Raw genomic sequence first — 21,296 nt, 5'->3', positions numbered from 1 at the left:
TTCCATGCATGTCATTCCACGCCTTCTTAACAAGCCTGAAGTTTCCGTTGTCAATAATTTTGTCCATGGAAAATGTCAGTTTGCTCGGAGGAACAAAACAATCCACAGCCTAAAGTAATGGATTTGTTAAACTGATTATAATCTAACTTAATGGTTGTCAGTTGTGTGTAGAATTACTGCATTGACAAAAGCGTTTCTTTTAACATAAAGTTGCATCACATGTTTGTTTTCGATTCATAGATCTCGCAACACATTTAAAAATTGCTGGTATTCCAATACATCAACCAAGTGTGTTAAAATAAGCACTGAATACACAAAGTAAAACCGACCGCAAAATTCTTTTTCACAGTAAACATTTTTCTACCTTCTTAGAAGCAAGTTTTTGGTCCTCCAATACCTTTAACCTGGCTTCTGCTGCTTTGAGTTCCTGCAAAAACAGTAACAGATCATGTAAAATGTTCAATGATAATTTATCATAGCTGGTGTGTTCACTCTGGAATCAAGAGAGACACAAGATGCAGATCTGCAACAAAACCCAGACATTGGCATGACATCCTCTAGTTAATGTTGCAGATCCATGATAACTAAAGCAAAAGGTTAAGGTTAACTAAGGGCATGTGACTCTACGCCAGGGGTCACTAAACTATGGTCCACAAGGTTAGTCCGTGTGGCCCGCCGGGCTCAGGGCTAGCTGGTAGACTTGCAGGCACACAGATTTCCACTTTGTGGTACCTTTTAGTCAATTGTCAATATGTTGGGTACCAAACTAGCTACCAATGAACGTAGACAAACCACGTTGGGCGCAATATGGCCAAGCAAATGAAGCCTTGTGCCACAGTCACCAGCTGCACTGATGAGACCTTACAGGTCGAAACAGTGTGTACACCTGTCTGCAGCTCTCATTGAATATTATGGCTTTTGTGCATATAAAATAAATGAGCATGGGGATCAATAATATGAATTTTGTGAGCTGCATACAGATGGCCATTGTTTCAACCTATCAAGTCTTATCAGTGCAACGTGGTGTGGACAATCTTGCCATGGCAGCATTGATGAGACCTTATGAGTTGAAACAGTGTAATAAAAAACCTAAACCATTTTGCTGTAATTACCTGATTAAGTTCTAACATCTCGAGGTATTTTTCTTTGAACGGGGTCAAACTCTCTCTCAACATTTCACCGTTTTCTTTCGATAACTTCTTGCTTAACTTCAGATGTTGATAAGCTTGACTCACTGCACGGCCATGTAAGGCTTTATTCCAAACTATGATTTTTATGCAGAAGTCAGAATAAAATATGCAGTTTCATAAAAAATGATATGATGTGGGGGGTGCATAGTTTCAATAACTTGAAAGATAGTAGGAAAACATATGTAAAAAATGTACAACGGAGCAATGAACAAGTCAAGCAAAAATCACCTCTTTTCCAAAATACATGACTTTGTTAATATCAGTTTGTCATGTTAAACTAGGGTGTGTCACACATATGACTAATGATGTCATCAATATTATTAGGATGTCATCAAACACTAATAACCATTAGGCAGCAGCCTTTTAGTCTTCCATATACATTTTGGGTTGGAACATAAAGCCATAAATTATGAAGGTTTGTGCCTATTTTATGCTTTGAACTAAGGCTGCATTTTCTGAAGGTTAAATTTAGGGTGGCAAAGCTATCTAGTCTGAAGAGTTGTCACTGTATTACCGTAATCTATGATAATATGTAATCAATTTTAGGGAACACAGAGTTGAACAAGTTATTTATTTTTAAAGTTTTTCCCAATCCCTATAACTTACTGTTTTGCTTCCATCAACTGGTAGTGTGTCATGAGTGCTTTGCGTTTGCTTTAAAACCTTTCAAAATAAAAAAGTAATAAAAAAACAATCAGCACATCTTCACAATCTTGAGCACCATCATGATGTAACAAAGATTACATTCCTCAACAAATATTAACAAACTTTTCACATAAATGTTAGTAAAAGAAAACCATCCATAAACGAAGCATTTTTCTCATTCCAAGCAATAATTGCTTACATGGCTCAGTTTCACGTCATTCCGTTGTAGCTGTTTGTAGTTGTTTGTAACACGCTTTAGCGCAACCTAAATAAAATATTAGGTGACAGTCTAAACTTTTTGGATGTAAAAATTACTCATAAAATAAAAGCTTACTTACAAGCTTTCTTTTAAAGTCATCCTCAAACATTATCTTGTAACTGTTTGTGTATGTTCCCAATGCACTGATACCACTTTGATACCAACCAAGGTGTCTGAAGTCTTGTATTTTTATAAAATCTTCGTACTTTTTAAAGATAAAATCCTGAGCATTTGAGGTAATGTTTTCATATGATGTGTCAACTGACATGGTCCTGATACCCTGCAGCATAAGTTATGATGTAAGACCACATACAATAATGCACAGTAAAAGAGAAAATACTGCACAAGTTTTCCAACAATTCTTTTCACATTTTAGGCAAACATTTAGAGGCCAATCTTACAATGACCATTATGAAATATCTTAAATACAGGTAAAAGAATAACTTTACACACACACTTCTGTTATGCATTTGATGTAGACTTCAATTTGAAGCTCAATTGCACGAAAATACTCATGTCGGGCTGTGTCCTGCGTCAAAACCAGTTGTAAATGTAATTAAGTGACCAAAAGTTGAAATAGGATCAGTTATGAGGTGGAATCTTTATAATGTCAGAAATGGGGAAAAATCAAAACAGGATTCTAAACAGAAGTGAAAAGAGGTAAGTTGCGTGATTAAGACAGAAACATCAACTAATCAAGCAGTAAATGAATTAAACATTGCACAACCAAACCAAAGAATCTATATGTCAAGAAATGTACAATTGATGCAGAGCATCACATACTACCACACAACAATTGAAAACCAACCTCCAAATAAAGCCTTCCCAGATCATAGTTTCCGTCGTTCATGGATTTCATGTATCTCTCGATCCGTCTAAAAGTTTGTTTTCCATTTCTTTCTGACATTGTCCAGTGTGCAAAGCTTTTTCTTTTGTTCTCGGGGCAAACGTGTTTGTAACCAAACTGGCAGACCACCTTCATGTAGTCCAAAGGAAGATCTTCAAAACCACAATTAAAAATATGCAATTTGTAAGCAAACGACACCATTTATAACCATAGTTTTAAATGTTTCAAATCTTTTTATTAAATTCCAGTGCAAGTTAATGCACAAATAGTGGAATAACTTTTAGAACAGGACGTGTTTCACAATGCAAATACATGCATGATGAAAATTTTATTTTGGATCAGAACATAGAAATATTGGAAAGCTGCAGACAGGCTGTGTACATGCACTGTTTTGACCTGTAAGGTCTCATCAGTGTAGCTGTTGACAGTGGCACTGTGCTAGCTTTCCCACTAGCGGGCACACTAATTTCCAATTTGTGGTACCTTTCGGTGAACGCCGATCTGTTTGGTACCCTATACTGGGTACCGAACAATAGAGAGCTGACGAACCACTGTGGAGCACACTATGGCCAAACGGATCTGCTTGGTAACTGATAGTGCTAAAGGCAAAAACACCAATGCAATATATGTGAAAAATAACACCATGGCCAAACTGATCTTACCTTACAGGTTGAAACAGTGCAGGTACACACCTTGTCTGCAGCTTTCCAATATTATGGCTTTTTTTTAACAAAGAAATATATGCCACAGAACCAACCTTTTGAGTGTGTAACATCTTTGACTGAAGGCAGAGTGTAGCACATACAGCTATCAAATGCTACAGAAAGTAGATCAAAGGAATATTCTGAGGTGGAATATTTTGTCAAAACTGTTTTGAGATAGTCATTATTTTGTCCATATTTGGGGCCTTTGTATTCATGGATGACAAAAACCAATTCCTTGCAAAAAGAAACATTTATAAGTAATTTATTACAATGCAACCAGAAAACTTGTGAAATATTAATTTTGTTTCCAATACCATTGAATGTATCGTATATATCACATAATATACCATGTGTTTGAAATGTTCAAGTTAATTATACCTGCAATATAGAAGTGAATCCATACCATTGAATTTTCTTTGCATAATCCACAAACACCTGAGAATAAACAGAACAGATACAAAAAATATGCACAAGTGGTTATGATAAACTATAGATTTGATATATAGATGATATCATAGGCGTCGAGTTTTCAAAGTTTTCTAAAATATTAAGGGTAAATTATGGGTTCAATACTAAACGATACTAAAGGATAAATATTAAGTCATATACCAATATATTAATCCAATTGTAATTTTTATTCTGTGGAATGTTTCAAACATACAAACTTATCCAAACCTTCAAGTGGGACAAATCCGATTCTGTAATCTCCTCTAGTACATTGATAACAATAGTGGAAGCCATGGCACCAGCACATTGCAAAATACATTTGTTTAAACTAAATGTTCTTTGATTCAACTCCAGAGCCAGCATTGAAAAACAACGAAGCTGGTTGAAAAATAAAATAGATGGTGCTTATTTATATTCTTTATGTTTAAACTTGTTATCGTGCACATAAACACTTTTTTCATATTCAGGAATTGTGGACACAATTTACATATTATCTGACCACAAAATCAGTAATATAAATGGAAATGTGAAATTATGAAGATAATTTAATATTATAATGTTTTTGTGAACCAAGATCTAGTTTCAACTTATTTTTCTCAAGTCCTTAAAAAAAATATAATAAGTTGTATAAAAAAAAAACATAAACAAATCTTTAAAAATATGCATCTTCCGTAAATACATCATTTATTTTTGCAAACGAATGCAACAAACATAAACAAAGTCTTAAAACCTGCACTTACTTAATGCAAATTCAAAGTTTACTACTTCTACTTACAAGCTGATCATCCTCTATCGGACGACAAAATGGGGTTTCCTGCAAACAGAGACCAGTTATTCTATCAAGTTGTCTGATGGAAAAGTTTTTTGCATAGCAGTGCTGCTTGTATCGCTGGAAGATTGCATTGGTTGGTGCCTGTTAAACACAAAAAACAATCAGTTTCTTTATAAAGCCATCATGAACATTGGTGTTTCAGCAATAAAATCAACCATTGGTGTACTGTAAACAGGGCCACTGTTTTACATTATTATTGAATGTTTTCACATGGATATTTGATGTTCAACATCACTAGTCATCTGTTTTTTTTGTTTGTAGGTCCTTGACCGATTTTTTGGGTAAATGTCAGTAAAAATTTAAGCCATTTTGGACATTATGTCTGAATGCACTTCGGCAAAGCAATAACAGTGAGCGAAAAATGTGTCCTATTGCCGGCCAAGTACGCCATGTTATACTTCAGAGGTCGTTATCTCGATTCTTGGCAATTTGTTTATGAGGAAACACAATGCAATGGGATGTGCATTGTCACATAGTACTTGTAAGGTTTCGTACCAATGTACCACAAAAAATATCATATACCAATGGTTTGTTCTGTTAAACTTGTACAAATGCACATGCAGAATAGCAACTTAAAAGTCATATGTTTCGTGAACGAAACTTGCCTGTTATCGCATAAATCATTGCAATATGTTACCTATTTTTAATGCTGAATGTACATGTTAAATTTTCGAAAAAATCTCAAAAAGACCAAAATTTTCACTGATATTTCGGATATTTGTCAGAAATTTTTAATTGATATAACAAACTCTGCTAGTCACCTAGTTGCTTTGGTGAAAACTAATATGTTTGACAGTACCCTGCTTTAGCTTGTCCAAAGTGTTCAAAAATCACCATTTTGGAATTACTGTGTTTGGGCTCACCATTTTGGACTTACTGTTAAATCTCTTGTCTGTTTCATGTACTCCAAATACACAAGAAAGAAAACTTTCTTTGACATTTCATCTGTTCCAAAAAATCCCACATTAACAAATGCATCACCGGCATGATCGAATGCTGCCTGAGCATAATGAGGAGTCCACAAATGTCTGTTTGGATTATCCTGATGATGGACCAACTGTCGCACTGCAAATAAACACATGTCTATTTGTAAACTGGTAAAAACAGATTGGATAATTTTTGCATGACTTTTGATTGTGAGGATAAAGTGCAAAATAACAAACACTTTCCGTATGTTAATTGTTTTTATGACAGGAAAACGGAATGGAATTTTTTTCCAAAAAGCAGAAAAGTATAATGTACGTCAAAACACATCAAAAACATTCAAAAAATTACTCACGAAGCATGTCCTTGGATCCCATTTTTGATGTTTCCTTTCGACAACTTTAATCACCACCGTCATTTCGGCGAAATGGAAATAGGCTAAAACCGAAATTATTTCACGCATCAGTGAACACGACTTCAGACGATTGCGTTCACACAAATACTGCATTGACTCGTGACAAAAACAAACCATGCGTAATAAAAACAAGCATTTCAATCAACATAGTTAGCAATACTTTTTAAACAATATCTATACTTATATAATTTCCATTTTTGAACACCTACAAACTGTGGAGTATGGCACAAATACAGTGACAAGTTTGACGACATATTTGAAAATGTTCCGAACTAAGGAATTTTTTTGAACTCGCCTCAATTGTAACCAAGAGAATATGGAACAACATGTTAGTGCTTGTTTCTAACACCGGTAGCTCGTATGCCAACGAAATAACTTTCAGTCCGACAGGGAGCCATGTGACATGCAGCTGCGATCAACCTAAACAAGTGCGTATTCAATGCGACAACTTTGACGACATATTTGGAAATGTTCCGAACAAACGATTTTTTTAAAAATTGCCTTAAATGTAGCCCAGGGCACGTAGAACAAGATGCAAATGCGTATTTTGGGCACTCATAGCTCATATTCCAACGTGGTGACTGCACGCACAGTTACTCTAATTGTTCACTTGTAAGTTTTCTCTTGACGAAAGCATGGCCGCTACAGTCTTAACTCAACAACGAACTATTTCCATGCTATAAGATACAACACTTCATTAAACCTCCTGACACAAGCAAAGAGTTTCTGTAAACTAGATTGCTGGCTGATTCCAGCGAAATGTTTTGAACAAACCAATGCGTGTTTATGACGCAACAATACAATAGTGCTGAATGATCTACTGTACAGTTTCAGCATAGTGACTAGCTTAAACCAGCGACATGTTTGATTACAAATTTGGAAATGTTCCGAACCGAAGAATTTGTTTTAAATTGCCTCAAATGTAGCCCAGGGCACGTAGAACAAGATGCCAATGCGTATTTTGGGCACTCATAGCTCATATTCCAACGAAACGACTTTACGTCCACAGCGTACAGCCTAGGATGTAGGGTGCACATTCCAGTCCACATGTTTGATCAAAAATTTGAAAATGTTCCGAACCGACGAATTTGTTTTAAATTGCCTTAAATGTAGCCCAGGGCACGTAGAACAAGATGCAAATGCGTATTTTGGGCACTCATAGCTCATATTCCAACGTGGTGACTGCACGCACAATTACTCTAATTGTCTACTAGTAAGTTTTCCCTTGACGAAAGCATGGCCGTTACTGTCTAAACTCAACAACGAACTATTTCCATGCTATAAGATACAACACTTCTTTAAACCTCCTGACACAAGCAAAGAGTTTCTGTAAACTAGATTGCTGGCTGATTCCAGCGAAATGTTTTGAACAAACCAATGCGTGTTTATGACGCAACAATACATGAGTGCTGAATGATCTACTGTACAGTTTCAGTATAGTGACTAGCTTCAAGAAGCAGCGACATGTTTGATTACAAATTTGGAAATGTTCCGAACTAAGGAATATTTTAAAAATTGCCTTAAATGTAGCCCAGGGCACGTAGAACAAGATGCCAATGCGTATTTTGGGCACTCATAGCTCATATTCCAACGAAACGACTTTACGTCAACAGCGTACAGCCTAGGATGTAAGGTGCACATTCCAGTCCACATGTTTGATCAAAAATTTGAAAATGTTCCGAACCGACGAATTTGTTTTAAATTGCCTTAAATGTAGCCCAGGGCACGTAGAACAAGATGCAAATGCGTATTTTGGGCACTCATAGCTCATATTCCAACGTGGTGACTGCACGCACAATTACTCTAATTGTCTACTAGTAAGTTTTCCCTTGACGAAAGCATGGCCGTTACTGTCTAAACTCAACAACGAACTATTTCCATGCTATAAGATACAACACTTCTTTAAACCTCCTGACACAAGCAAAGAGTTTCTGTAAAATAGATTGCTGGCTGATTCCAGCGAAATGTTTTGAACTAACCAATGCGTGTTTATGACGCAACAATACAATAGTGCTGAATGATCTACTGTACAGTTTCAACATAGTGACTAGCTTCAAGAAGCAGCGACATGTTTGATTACAAATTTGGAAATGTTCCGAACTAAGGAATTTTTTAAAAATTGCCTTAAATGTAGCCCAGGGCACGTAGAACAAGATGCCAATGCGTATTTTGGGCACTCATAGCTCATATTCCAACGAAACGACTTTACGTCCACAGCGTACAGCCTAGGATATAAGGTGCACATTCCAGTCAACACGTTTGATTACAAATTTGGAAATGTTCCGAACTAAGGAATTTTTTTTGAACTGCCTCAAATGTAGCCCAGGGCACGTAGAACAAGATGCCAATGCGTATTTTGGGCACTCATAGCTCATATTCCAACGAAACGACTTTACGTCCACAGCGTACAGCCTAGGATGTAGGGTGCACATTCCAGTCCACATGTTTGATCAAAAATTTGAAAATGTTCCGAACCGACGAATTTGTTTTAAATTGCCTTAAATGTAGCCCAGGGCACGTAGAACAAGATGCAAATGCGTATTTTGGGCACTCATAGCTCATATTCCAACGTGGTGACTGCACGCACAATTACTCTAATTGTCTACTAGTAAGTTTTCCCTTGACGAAAGCATGGCCGTTACTGTCTAAACTCAACAACGAACTATTTCCATGCTATAAGATACAACACTTCTTTAAACCTCCTGACACAAGCAAAGAGTTTCTGTAAACTAGATTGCTGGCTGATTCCAGCGAAATGTTTTGAACAAACCAATGCGTGTTTATGACGCAACAATACATGAGTGCTGAATGATCTACTGTACAGTTTCAGTATAGTGACTAGCTTCAAGAAGCAGCGACATGTTTGATTACAAATTTGGAAATGTTCCGAACTAAGGAATATTTTAAAAATTGCCTTAAATGTAGCCCAGGGCACGTAGAACAAGATGCCAATGCGTATTTTGGGCACTCATAGCTCATATTCCAACGAAACGACTTTACGTCAACAGCGTACAGCCTAGGATGTAAGGTGCACATTCCAGTCCACATGTTTGATCAAAAATTTGAAAATGTTCCGAACCGACGAATTTGTTTTAAATTGCCTTAAATGTAGCCCAGGGCACGTAGAACAAGATGCAAATGCGTATTTTGGGCACTCATAGCTCATATTCCAACGGGGTGACTGCACGCACAATTACTCTAATTGTCTACTAGTAAGTTTTCCCTTGACGAAAGCATGGCCGTTACTGTCTAAACTCAACAACGAACTATTTCCATGCTATAAGATACAACACTTCTTTAAACCTCCTGACACAAGCAAAGAGTTTCTGTAAACTAGATTGCTGGCTGATTCCAGCGAAATGTTTTGAACAAACAATGCGTGTTTATGACGCAACAATACATGAGTGCTGAATGATCTACCGTACAGTTTCAGTATAGTGACTAGCTTCAAGAAGCAGCGACATGTTTGATTACAAATTTGGAAATGTTCCGAACTAAGGAATTTTTTAAAAATTGCCTTAAATGTAGCCCAGGGCACGTAGAACAAGATGCCAATGCGTATTTTGGGCACTCATAGCTCATATTCCAACGAAACGACTTTACGTCCACAGCGTACAGCCTAGGATGTAAGGTGCACATTCCAGTCAACACGTTTGATTACAAATTTGGAAATGTTCCGAACTAAGGAATTTGTTTTAAATTGCCTCAAATGTAGCCCAGGGCACGTGGAACAAGATGCAAATGCGTATTTTGGGCACTCATAGCTCATATTCCAACGAAACGACTTTACGTCCAAAGCGTACAGCCCAGGATGTAGACTAAGGTGCACATTCAAGTCGACAGGTTTGATCAAAATTTTGAAAATGTTCCGAAACGACTAATTTTTTTTATTGTCAGAAATGTAGGCTAGAGCAAAATGACAATGCGTGTATTGGCCACTAGTTCTTATTTGAACAACATGACTTTCCGCATAAACTATATTGCTAGGCAAGTTACGCCTCTATTGCTTTTTCTCCTCCTACATTTTCCTCTCTCCGTATTTGCTGTGGCCAATCAGACGGTAATGCATTTTTCATTCTCATGGAAACTCTTGTGACGCAATAAAGAGTGACAGCATCGTGTCCACCATTTTTTTGTAGAGCTTCACTTTATACAGATTTGTCTTGGTGAGTACGCGTTATTTTTGTTTGAATAATTCTTGTTTTTTATGTATCTTGTGCGACGCCCTGCTTATGTGAAAGTTGGAAGTAGTTGTATGTTGGATATGTTTGAAGTTATTTTTGCTGACATGTACGTTTGCAAGATTGAAATGTCTGTCTTTGCGAATTGCATCAAGATTAACACAAGCTGTGGATGCGCTTTTATAAATTGAAATATTTGTCCTTGGTTGGGGCGTATTTCATTTTCAATATTCATGAGATTTCAAGTTTTCCATCGATTTATTTTTATAAAATTAATTCCTAAACGTTTTGGCTTAAAAGAATTGTGGAGAAATATTGTGCGTCATTGTGTTTTGGAGTGTGCTGGATTAGGAATTTACAAAAACAACGATCTTTAATGAACTAATGTCTGTGTAGCAATTATTTCTTATATTTCCAACTTAAGCAATCATTACCAATTGTATGTTATGCAGTCTTAAAATACATTGCTTTTACACAAACAGAAAAACTATTATACGAAAACAAAGCTCTTTATTCTCTGGCATCATATCAAATCGTCTTCTTTCAAATTTGTGGTTTTTACTGAGAAGCCGCAGTGAATCAAGCAACTATCAGCAATGGGAAGAAGAACTCCAGCAATCCAATACAATATTGGAATTTCCGGAAAGCAGACATGTTACCTCCGGGCTGAAGGTTCACCACTTCCTTCAGTGTTGTTGGTGACCGACAGCAACGGGAGGAACATTGTCTGCCCTCAGGTGGTATCGTCCAAAAGTAAGTATTTCAGTTTAAATGCTATTTCTATTCCAGGAGGAAAGATGAGCCACGGCTGCACAGAACTGGAGTTTGGAAGAAGGTTCGAACCTGTAGATATTATCATACTGGCATTGGGTACGAACGATCTTGCTGCTCGGCGTGACCATCATCACAACAGCCTGGTAGCAGAGTGTCGATCGCTTGTTGAGGTTTGCCAGCAAAAGTATCCGCAGGCCAAGGTACGAAAATGTAAATAATGCAAAATTCATGTTTCTAATTCTTTTGTAAACTTCAGATCGTGTTGGCTGGGATATTGCAGCAAACAGGTTTTCATAAACCTTGTGTTAAAAAATCGAACATGTTGCTGCAAAATGTCGCCATTGAGTATGGATTTAGCTTCCTCGACTACAACATCTCCAACGACCGCGTGAACTGGGCAGACCGACTTCATTTGTCGGATGTTGGTCTGTTGCATTACATGGAAAGTCTGGAAGCGCACATCCATACTCTACTAGCATTGTCTGGTGCTGCAGGTATTCATTTGTACTATGCCATGGTTAGCCAAAAAAAATGTTAAAAAGGACGTGGTTTATTACTTTAATTAAAGTTTATTAACAATATTATTTGGTTTTTACATGTAACTGCCAGGGATTGTAACAAACTAACCCAAGTTCTTTTACAAAGAGCTTCAATCACCATCAGAAAAGCGCAAACGCAGCGACTGCCAAATGAAGGGACACGAAAGAAAGAATCAGAAACAACTTACATGCTTTGGGTGTGTAGTCGACTACACCAGAGCAAGGAAGGTATTTTCTGGCGGATCCTCTGGTGATGCAAAGGGTGCGTCCATCAAGGTGGTACGTGCTCCGAGTGGATCCTGTGGTGATGCAAAGGGTGCGTCCATCAAGGTGGTAAGTGCTCCGAGCAGATCCTCTGGTGATGCAAAGGTCCGCTCAGTGCGCACTGGCGGTTCAAACTTTGTAGGTGCAACCGAAAAGGTTGACATGGTTTCTCAGTTTTTATTGTCCCGCGGTCTACGAAATATGAGTCGAAAATGTGGTATGGAATTTCTTAGAAATAATTCGTTGTGGAAGGGTATGTGCGTTAACCAAAGATTAAAACACCTCATGAACTTTTGCAAGGCCCACGACAAGGATATACGCGATATTTTACTCAAAGGAATCGCCACTAGTAAAACATCGTGTTTGTCACTGCCACAGAACAATATGTTTTTCAACGCAATACCTACATGGGCAAAATGTTTGGATCAATATCCAAACACATCACAGTTGCCACACACAGCGGTGAAGTCATTGCTAAAATTTTGCAAACTATCAATTAAGAAAAAAAATAAGTTAAAAGTGAATAAACTTTGGGTCTCCAACGACGCATTTCGAAAGTCCGTACAAACGGCTTTCAATGAACTTCATGGAATAACAACGCCAAAATATACCCCATCGATTTCGATCACAACATGTCCTATAGAATTTTATTGCATTTGTAAAACTCCCTACGACGGTCGACTAATGGTAGAATGTGAGACTTGTAAGCAATGGTTTCATCCCAACTGCGTGTTTGCAAAATTATCCAAACCGGCAATGTTAACAGCTAACGAATGGAAACGTTCGCACTTGGTTTGCCCAGGCTCTAAGCCCATTTCACAACCTTGTTATGTACATGGACCTGATTTTGTTACTGAAGCTTTCTCGGAATATGATCGATCGCGTAACGTGTTTTGTAAAAATAGTGACATGATTTCACCTTCACTTAGCATTTGCATGGATAATGAGGCTAGTTGTAGTTCGCCTGTTCAAAATCATGACGTTGGGAATGTTTTAAGTAGTTCGCAGGACGAAATTTCGACAATTGTGTACGAAAACGCGCCTGTTGTAAAAGATTGCGAAAACGTTGATTCACCTTCTAATAGCTTCTGTGTGGATAATGAGGCTGTTTGTAGTTCGCCTGTTCAAAATCATGACGTTGGGAATGTTTCGAGTAGTTCGCAGGACGAAATTTCGACAATTGTATACGGAAACGCGCCTGTTGTAAAAGATTGCGAAAACGTTGATTCACCTTCTAATAGCTTTTGTGTGGATAATGAGGCTGTTTGTAGTTCGCCTGTTCAACATCATGACGTTGGGAATGTTTCGAGTAGCTCGCAGGACGAAATTTCGACAATTGTATACGGAAACGCGCCTGTTGTAAAAGATTGCGAAAACGTTGATTCACCTTCTAATAGCTTCTGTGTGAATAATGAGGCTGTTTGTAGTTCGCCTGTTCAACATCATGACGTTGGGAATGTTTCGAGTAGCTCGCAGGACGAAATTTCGACAATTGTATACGGAAACGCGCCTGTTGTAAAAGATTGCGAAAACGTTGATTCACCTTCTAATAGCTTCTGTGTGAATAATGAGGCTGTTTGTAGTTCGCCTGTTCAAAATCATGACGTTGGGAATGTTTTGAGTAGCTCGCAGGACGAAATTTCGACAATTATATGCGGAAAATCGCCTGAAGTTTGTGATGAGTATGACGCCATATGCGAAGTACATAATACCATGGCCAATGAAATAGGAATAGACTTTGAGATACAGAAACATTTTGCACATAACGAGGATGTAAATATTGACGGTTTGTTTGTTCTGTCTTTACAAGAGTGGCAGGCAATGGTTAAGAATAGGTCCGCCAATCACTTTACCAACGATTTGTATGTTGAAGTTGCGGTTAAGCAAATTCGCAAAATTTACTCCGGTTGTGTGCCTAATGTCTCTAATAATTATTTGATCAATTTTGATGGCGTTAAAAACATCAAACGTCATGATAATTGTTATAAGGAAGGTTGGGTCAACTTCTACTGCGGTCATAAAAGATGTGAGGGTTGTAATTGTGGAGTGAAGTTTGTTGTTACTTTCTGGTCTTTTGTTGATAAACTTGAATGTCGAGTAAAAATTTGTGGAAAGCGAAACCATCGTTTTGGGTGTAACAAAAGTCGGCGCGTTAGTGGAAATGTAAGGAACAAGCTTCGCAAGTCATTGAAACATCAAACCGCTGTTCAAAAACATCGCAAATTATTTGACAAACTCACTGCGGAGGAACGTTGGCTGGGAGCTCATACCTACTTGCCATCACAATCCGTTTTGAACAACATAAAAAGTGAACGTGAAACTGGAAACCGATTCAGTAAATTGTGGTTTATTAATTTAATAATATTACTCGAAAAAATGGACAAGGAAAGCCAAACATTTATCCGTTGTATTCGGTTACACCCGCCCCTGGTTTCGTTGTACACAAATGCGCAAATCAAAGCGTTTAATCAGGTTTGCGCTGTGGACGTCGTTTATTTTGATGCCACTGGAAGCGTGTTGCGCCGGATGGAAAATTACAACGATTTTCAAGTTTATACTTTACTAATTAGAAACCCAAGCCAAGGTTGCACACCGCTTCCAGTTGCCACTTGCGTGACAACAAACCATGATGCGATTTCAATCAGTCACTTTTTGGAAACGTTTTTGTTTCATTGTTTAAAAGTCTGCAGTGCGTCGCGCAAGCCGAAGTTGATTATTATTGATGGTTCAATGGCAATGTGGAACGCAGTTTTAAAAGCATTTTGTCGCGAAACACGATTAGAGTTTTACAATCGTTGCTTTAAAATTGCAACAGGCATTCCTGCTTCTGGCGACTTGCAAAAAACTGTGATTCACAATTGCTACAGCCATGCAATGAAGGCCGCAAAAACTTTGTGCAATAAGTATTCCGATAGTTCTAAATTGATGAGAACCTATTTGTTTTGGGTAAATGTTTTTTTTAGTTGCACAACAATAGCAGAACTTGACGATGCAGTTGAAAGTTTTATAGTCTTGACGAATTGCAAGGTTGCTTCCCCATTAGTTGAACTCCATTACAATCGTTTGAAATCAAGGTCAGAAAATTTCAACCGCGACACTGACGATAATGGTTTTAGTGTAACCGACGCTCCAGATTATGTTTTCACAAGTAAAGAGTCGGACAAAATGCAAGAACGCCAATCACCATTTTATTTGAGATATAAGTGTAGACTGGATAATTTTGTTAAATCAACAGATGACCAAGCATTCGATATGAAGGACGGCAGAAACAAATATTACAACCCTACTTTGTGTTCCCGTGTAATAGAGGTTATCTTAAGTAGAATTTGTAGCACTTCAAAATTAATGCTTGGTGATCTGTCGAGGCACGCGCATAAGGGCAAAACGACCATGGAACAAACTGATTTTTTTTTGAATTATATAAAGGGTTGTTCAAAATTGAAAAGTTGTCGGCATCAAACTATATTACGTAACAACAAAACACAAGGAATTATTGAACAACATTTCGGAGACTTAAAGTCAAACATTTTGGATGGAAAAAGAATGGCACGAATTGATGACTTTGTAATCAAATATTACAAAGCCATATCGATTTTGCAAAAGCAGTTTGCTGATTCCTTGATAAGTTTAAAACGGAACAAACCTTCGAAAGTAAATATTTTAGAAACGGATAAACCTACACCAGTTGTTGAATCAAAATTTAAGAAAAGGAAACGAAACAACACCGGCTTTTATTCATCCGAAAAGTGTTTTAAGCGCCTTAACTACGAAAATGAATCACATCTTTCACATAAGTCGAGAAACAACAATGACAAGACGCCGCAATTGATGTTTTATTCTTGTTGTCCAGAAAAAAGTATGGATTTTAGCCTATGTAAAGAACTTTCCGATTTCATTTGGCATCACATTCCGTTTAGTCCCACTACTATTTTTGATACCGCTCTTGACACACCTTGCCGTCAGTCCGTGTCGTGGTTGGACTTGTGTTCGCTTTGTGACAGACCACGTGGTAAAACATATCGCTCATTGACACAGAATGTTGCTAAGACTCACACAGATGATACAGTTGGATGGTTAACGGATAACGTTGTCGATTGTTTTGTTTCAAGAACTGTAAAAAACTGCAATTTAGTTAATCCTGGTAGGTTTGGGTTTCTCACAAGTATTTTAGCAAGAGAAGTGCTTGGCGGAAAAACGTTCAAGAATTGTCGCAGGGCATTCGATGGTTTATTTTTTAATGATAAATTATGTGAACACGTCTTTGTTCCAATTTTGTTTAATGGACATTTTGTGGTTTTGTGGTTTGATAGCTCTAGAAACCAAGTTGTACTGTATGACTCCGCTGTAGGTTCACAGACAGATTTGTTGAGTTTAATCCGTAAATGCTTCGTCCCGATTTTGCGCTCTTTTACTGGTTGTAATGTCTTAGTAAAACTTGACTCTATAGTAACCCAGGAAGACCGAACAAGCTGTGGTTTGTGCGTTTGTTACGCGGTGGAAACGATAACTAGAAACATGATGCGTTTACCAGTAAAGCAATTTAGCGCCTCAGAATACCGAGTTTGGATTGTGTATGCATTAGTGCAGGACTCGCTTCGTTGTAATGATGTTGTTAAGTCGTGGATAGAGAAAAACAACTTTGTCTTGTCAGGTCTTCCAAATGTCTTTATTAATTGTTGGTTTAACTCTGTGTTGCAAGCAGTTAGATGTTTGTTTGATGTGGTTCCTGTTGTCGGTGGTACTGAAAGTGACTTAAAAGTAAGAATTGCTAGATTTGTTTGTTGCCTCGCGGGTAATCAGGTAGATAAGTCTTTGTATTTGCAGTTAGTTAAAGATGTTTGTGCGCACCTTGGTTGGACGTTAGGCCAGCAACAGGATCCCAACGAGTTTGTAATGCTTATCGACTTTACATCAATTTTGAAAACTTGTGAGTTAAATTTTTCGTTTAATTACAAAACATCCACCATTTGCAAGTCTTGTGGCAACGAGGAGAAATTTGAAAATCAACAACCTGTATTGAGTTTGCCTCTGTTCGATGATATCCCCGACAAAAGCAATCTCAGTGCTTATTGTGATGCTCAATTTCGCAGCGTTGCTCGGGACCGTTGTGCGCATTGCAATTTAGAAACACAAAAAGCTATATTAAATGAGCTTACTGAAACGGGGGACATACTTTGCATTGGATTTTACAGGAATTTAGACGGGATAAAAAGAAAAAAACGAGTAATTCCTGATAAAACGTTGTCTTTTTCGCAAGGAGTTTCATTTAGGCTCGTGTCTGTTGTCGTACATGTTGGAACTGGGGTTAATTTCGGTCACTACGTAGCTTACAAGTTTTCGGAATATGGAGTAACTGAGTTTAATGATAATATTGTAAGACATGTAACTTTGAAAAGCGCGGAGGAGAAAATATTGACCGGAAGTTGTATTTTTTTTTATAAAAAATTAAAACCTGAAAACCGACCCATTCTGCCTCAACCAGTTACCGTTATTCGCAGAAAGCGACGCCGTTTTAATGAATCAGCAGCAAAGTCAAGTGATCGCATCATTTATAAAAACATAACTTTTCAACACAAGGTTGACGGCAGTGATGAGTTCGTTTCAGATTTTAACTTATTGGCATTGCCTCTGCAAGAGGTGTATAAGTTTGTTTTAAAGCAACTTACAGCGTCCCTGTCCAAATCGTTTCACATTGGGAAACATAGAACCGACTGTTTCCGCATTTGTCTGTACTACCGCCAAAACAAAAATCGCTTGCAAAACTTTAATAGAAATTTCGTTTCGGAAAAGTTGTCACAAAATGTGATTGAAAACCTATTGCGATTGGTAAATCATTTTTTCGGTCAAAATCGCGTACGACAACGGCTTATTGGATGTCAAGTCTTTAGGGAATCGTATAGCGGATTGGAGTTGAAACAGGATGCAGTTGTCCAAGAAAGCATGGTTGCCGATATGTTAAATAAAAAGGAATTGGATGCTAATTTGTTTTTAAAGGAAGTGTTGCACTTTGAAGCTATCACATATTACGTTGTAAAGGTGTTTAATGTGACTTATGCTAAGGCTTCGAATGACTTGGGTTTCAAGGCAACGTCTTACATGCAATATTGAACATAATTGTGTTATTTTTCAGAGAGATGACTTCATTGCTTACATCAGTTCTTTTCTTCATTTGGACTGTTTGTGTCTAAATGTTGTTTTATCTGTAAAATAAAACCACTACGATTGCCGGAACCTTGACGTGGTGTAGTGGCTTTATACCAATACCGGCATAGTTCTTAATGCTAAATTAAAAGCTTACAAACTACTTGAACTGTACACTACATGACTGTAAAATTTCTAACAAATTTATGATTACGGAAAAGCGTTGTATATACAATGTGATATAAGGTTGAGGTTTGATCAAAGAACTGAAATGTCCCGCATTTAAAAAGGAAATAGATTTCAGGTTTCTTTCGTATACGAGCCATGAGTGCAAAAAAGCAGCGTATGTTGTTCCATATGCTCTTAGCTACACAACTACATTTGAGGCGAGTCTAAAAAAATTCCTCGGTTCGAAAATTTTAATCTTGTTTTTAAACTTGTCACTGCTTTGGTTCTAGGCTGATACACTGAAAGCTATACAGTTTGTCATTAATTGGCCTTAGCATATTGTTGCGTCACAGATCTACCAGGAGTGTCTGCTTGACTGCGTTTCGTTGGAAGCTGTCAGTTGTGGAAATTGAAAAAACATGTTGTGATGATGTGACGGAAAGTTACTAAAGTTCAACAAAAGGGATTAGCCTACAATTTGGAAACAATGTCCATTATTGTTTCGCCTCCACTTGTTTAGTCTGATCGTACGCTGCATGTCACATGGCCCTCTGTCGGACTGAAAGTTATTTCGTTGGCATACGAGCTACCGGTGCACCAACATGTTGTTCCATATGCTCTTCTGAGTGCCCAAAATACGCATTTGCATCTTGTTCTACGTGCCCTGGGCTACATTTAAGGCAATTTTAAAAAAATTCGTTAGTTCGGAACGTTTCCAAATATGTCGTCAAAGTTGTCGCATTGAATGCGAACTTGTCTAGGTTGATCGCAGCTGCATGTCACATGGCCCCCTGTCGGACTGAAAGTTATTTCGTTGGCATACGAGCTACCGGTGTAAAAAATAAGCACTAACATGTTGTTCCATATGCTCTTAGCTACATTTGAGGCAATTTAAAAAAAATTCATTAGTTCGGAACATTTCCAAATTTGTAATCAAACGTGTTGACTGGAATGTGCACCTAACATCCTAGGCTGTACGCTGTGGACGTAAAGTCGTTTCGTTGGAATATGAGCTATGAGTGCCCAAAATACGCATTTGCATCTTGTTCTACGTGCCCTGGGCTACATTTAAGGCAATTTAAAACAAATTCGTCGGTTCGGAACATTTTCAAATTTTTAATCAAACATGTGGACTGGAATGTGCACCTTACATCCTAGGCTGTACGCTGTTGACGTAAAGTCGTTTCGTTGGAATATGAGCTATGAGTGCCCAAAATACGCATTGGCATCTTGTTCTACGTGCCCTGGGCTACATTTAAGGCAATTTTTAAAATATTCCTTAGTTCGGAACATTTCCAAATTTGTAATCAAACATGTCGCTGCTTCTTGAGGCTAGTCACTATGTTGAAACTGTACAGTAGATCATTCAGCACTATTGTATTGTTGCGTCATAAACACGCATTGGTTAGTTCAAAACATTTCGCTGGAATCAGCCAGCAATCTAGTTTACAGAAACTCTTTGCTTGTGTCAGGAGGTTTAAAGAAGTGTTGTATCTTATAGCACGGAAATAGTTCGTTGTTGAGTTTAGACAGTAACGGCCATGCTTTCGTCAAGGGAAAACTTACTAGTAGACAATTAGAGTAATTGTGCGTGCAGTCACCCCGTTGGAATATGAGCTATGAGTGCCCAAAATACGCATTTGCATCTTGTTCTACGTGCCCTGGGCTACATTTAAGGCAATTTAAAACAAATTCGTCGGTTCGGAACATTTTCCAATTTTTGATCAAACATGTGGACTGGAATGTGCACCTTACATCCTAGGCTGTACGCTGTTGACGTAAAGTCGTTTCGTTGGAATATGAGCTATGAGTGCCCAAAATACGCATTGGCATCTTGTTCTACGTGCCCTGGGCTACATTTAAGGCAATTTTTAAAAAATTCCTTAGTTCGGAACATTTCCAAATTTGTAATCAAACATGTCGCTGCTTCTTGAAGCTAGTCACTATACTGAAACTGTACGGTAGATCATTCAGCACTCATGTATTGTTGCGTCATAAACACGCATTGGTTTGTTCAAAACATTTCGCTGGAATCAGCCAGCAATCTAGTTTACAGAAACTCTTTGCTTGTGTCAGGAGGTTTAAAGAAGTGTTGTATCTTATAGCATGGAAATAGTTCGTTGTTGAGTTTAGACAGTAACGGCCATGCTTTCGTCAAGGGAAAACTTACTAGTAGACAATTAGAGTAATTGTGCGTGCAGTCACCCCGTTGGAATATGAGCTATGAGTGCCCAAAATACGCATTTGCATCTTGTTCTACGTGCCCTGGGCTACATTTAAGGCAATTTAAAACAAATTCGTCGGTTCGGAACATTTTCAAATTTTTGATCAAACATGTGGACTGGAATGTGCACCCTACATCCTAGGCTGTACACTGTGGACGTAAAGTCGTTTCGTTGGAATATGAGCTATGAGTGCCCAAAATACGCATTGGCATCTTGTTCTACGTGCCCTGGGCTACATTTGAGGCAGTTCAAAAAAAATTCCTTAGTTCGGAACATTTCCAAATTTGTAATCAAACGTGTTGACTGGAATGTGCACCTTACATCCTAGGCTGTACGCTGTGGACGTAAAGTCGTTTCGTTGGAATATGAGCTATGAGTGCCCAAAATACGCATTGGCATCTTGTTCTACGTGCCCTGGGCTACATTTAAGGCAATTTTTAAAAAATTCCTTAGTTCGGAACATTTTCAAATTTGTAATCAAACATGTCGCTGCTTCTTGAAGCTAGTCACTATGTTGAAACTGTACAGTAGATCATTCAGCACTATTGTATTGTTGCGTCATAAACACGCATTGGTTAGTTCAAAACATTTCGCTGGAATCAGCCAGCAATCTAGTTTACAGAAACTCTTTGCTTGTGTCAGGAGGTTTAAAGAAGTGTTGTATCTTATAGCATGGAAATAGTTCGTTGTTGAGTTTAGACAGTAACGGCCATGCTTTCGTCAAGGGAAAACTTACTAGTA

At 37.9% G+C, this 21,296-nt stretch overlaps 2 protein-coding genes across 3 annotated transcripts in view; one reads left to right on the top strand and one right to left on the bottom strand.

Moving 5' to 3' along the window:
- The window catches only part of LOC145902176 (uncharacterized), a 171,509-nt gene that overhangs the window by 29,844 nt on the left and 120,369 nt on the right, over positions 1–21,296 (top strand). The window lies entirely within an intron of this gene.
- Positions 391–6,258, bottom strand: LOC145902182 (uncharacterized). Of its 2 annotated transcripts, XM_082990062.1 has the most exons (13): positions 6,204–6,258; positions 5,802–5,989; positions 4,868–5,005; positions 4,321–4,470; positions 4,024–4,080; positions 3,699–3,879; positions 2,903–3,093; positions 2,552–2,623; positions 2,174–2,374; positions 2,035–2,100; positions 1,797–1,853; positions 1,113–1,264; positions 391–427 (listed from the first exon to the last, which is right to left on the bottom strand). In XM_082990062.1, the coding sequence occupies exons 1-12, from the start codon at positions 6,223–6,225 to the stop codon at positions 1,232–1,234; spliced, it is 1,356 nt and encodes a 451-aa protein (XP_082846188.1). In that variant the 5' UTR covers positions 6,226–6,258; the 3' UTR covers positions 391–427; positions 1,113–1,231. The 2 variants fall into 2 exon arrangements, with proteins under 2 accessions (XP_082846188.1, XP_082846189.1); XM_082990063.1 differs by lacking the exons at positions 391–427; positions 1,113–1,264; positions 1,797–1,853 and having other exon boundaries at positions 1,973–2,100; positions 2,170–2,374.

This window comes from Ascidia mentula, chromosome 5 (assembly GCF_947561715.1).
Source record: "Ascidia mentula chromosome 5, kaAscMent1.1, whole genome shotgun sequence".
Taxonomy (NCBI): Eukaryota; Metazoa; Chordata; class Ascidiacea; order Phlebobranchia; family Ascidiidae; genus Ascidia; species Ascidia mentula.
This window is presented reverse-complemented; position numbering and strand designations above follow the sequence as displayed.

Excerpts from the sequence above, each read along its gene's own strand:
- LOC145902182 (XM_082990062.1), bottom strand. The coding sequence starts at position 6,225 with ATGGGATCCAAGGACATGCTTC. Across the intron at positions 3,880-4,023 it reads GATTCACTTCTATATTGCAG|GAATTGGTTTTTGTCATCCA; the intron begins GTATAATTAACT and ends TCTTTTTGCAAG. Across the intron at positions 2,624-2,902 it reads TGGGAAGGCTTTATTTGGAG|GACACAGCCCGACATGAGTA; the intron begins GTTGGTTTTCAA and ends GTTTTGACGCAG.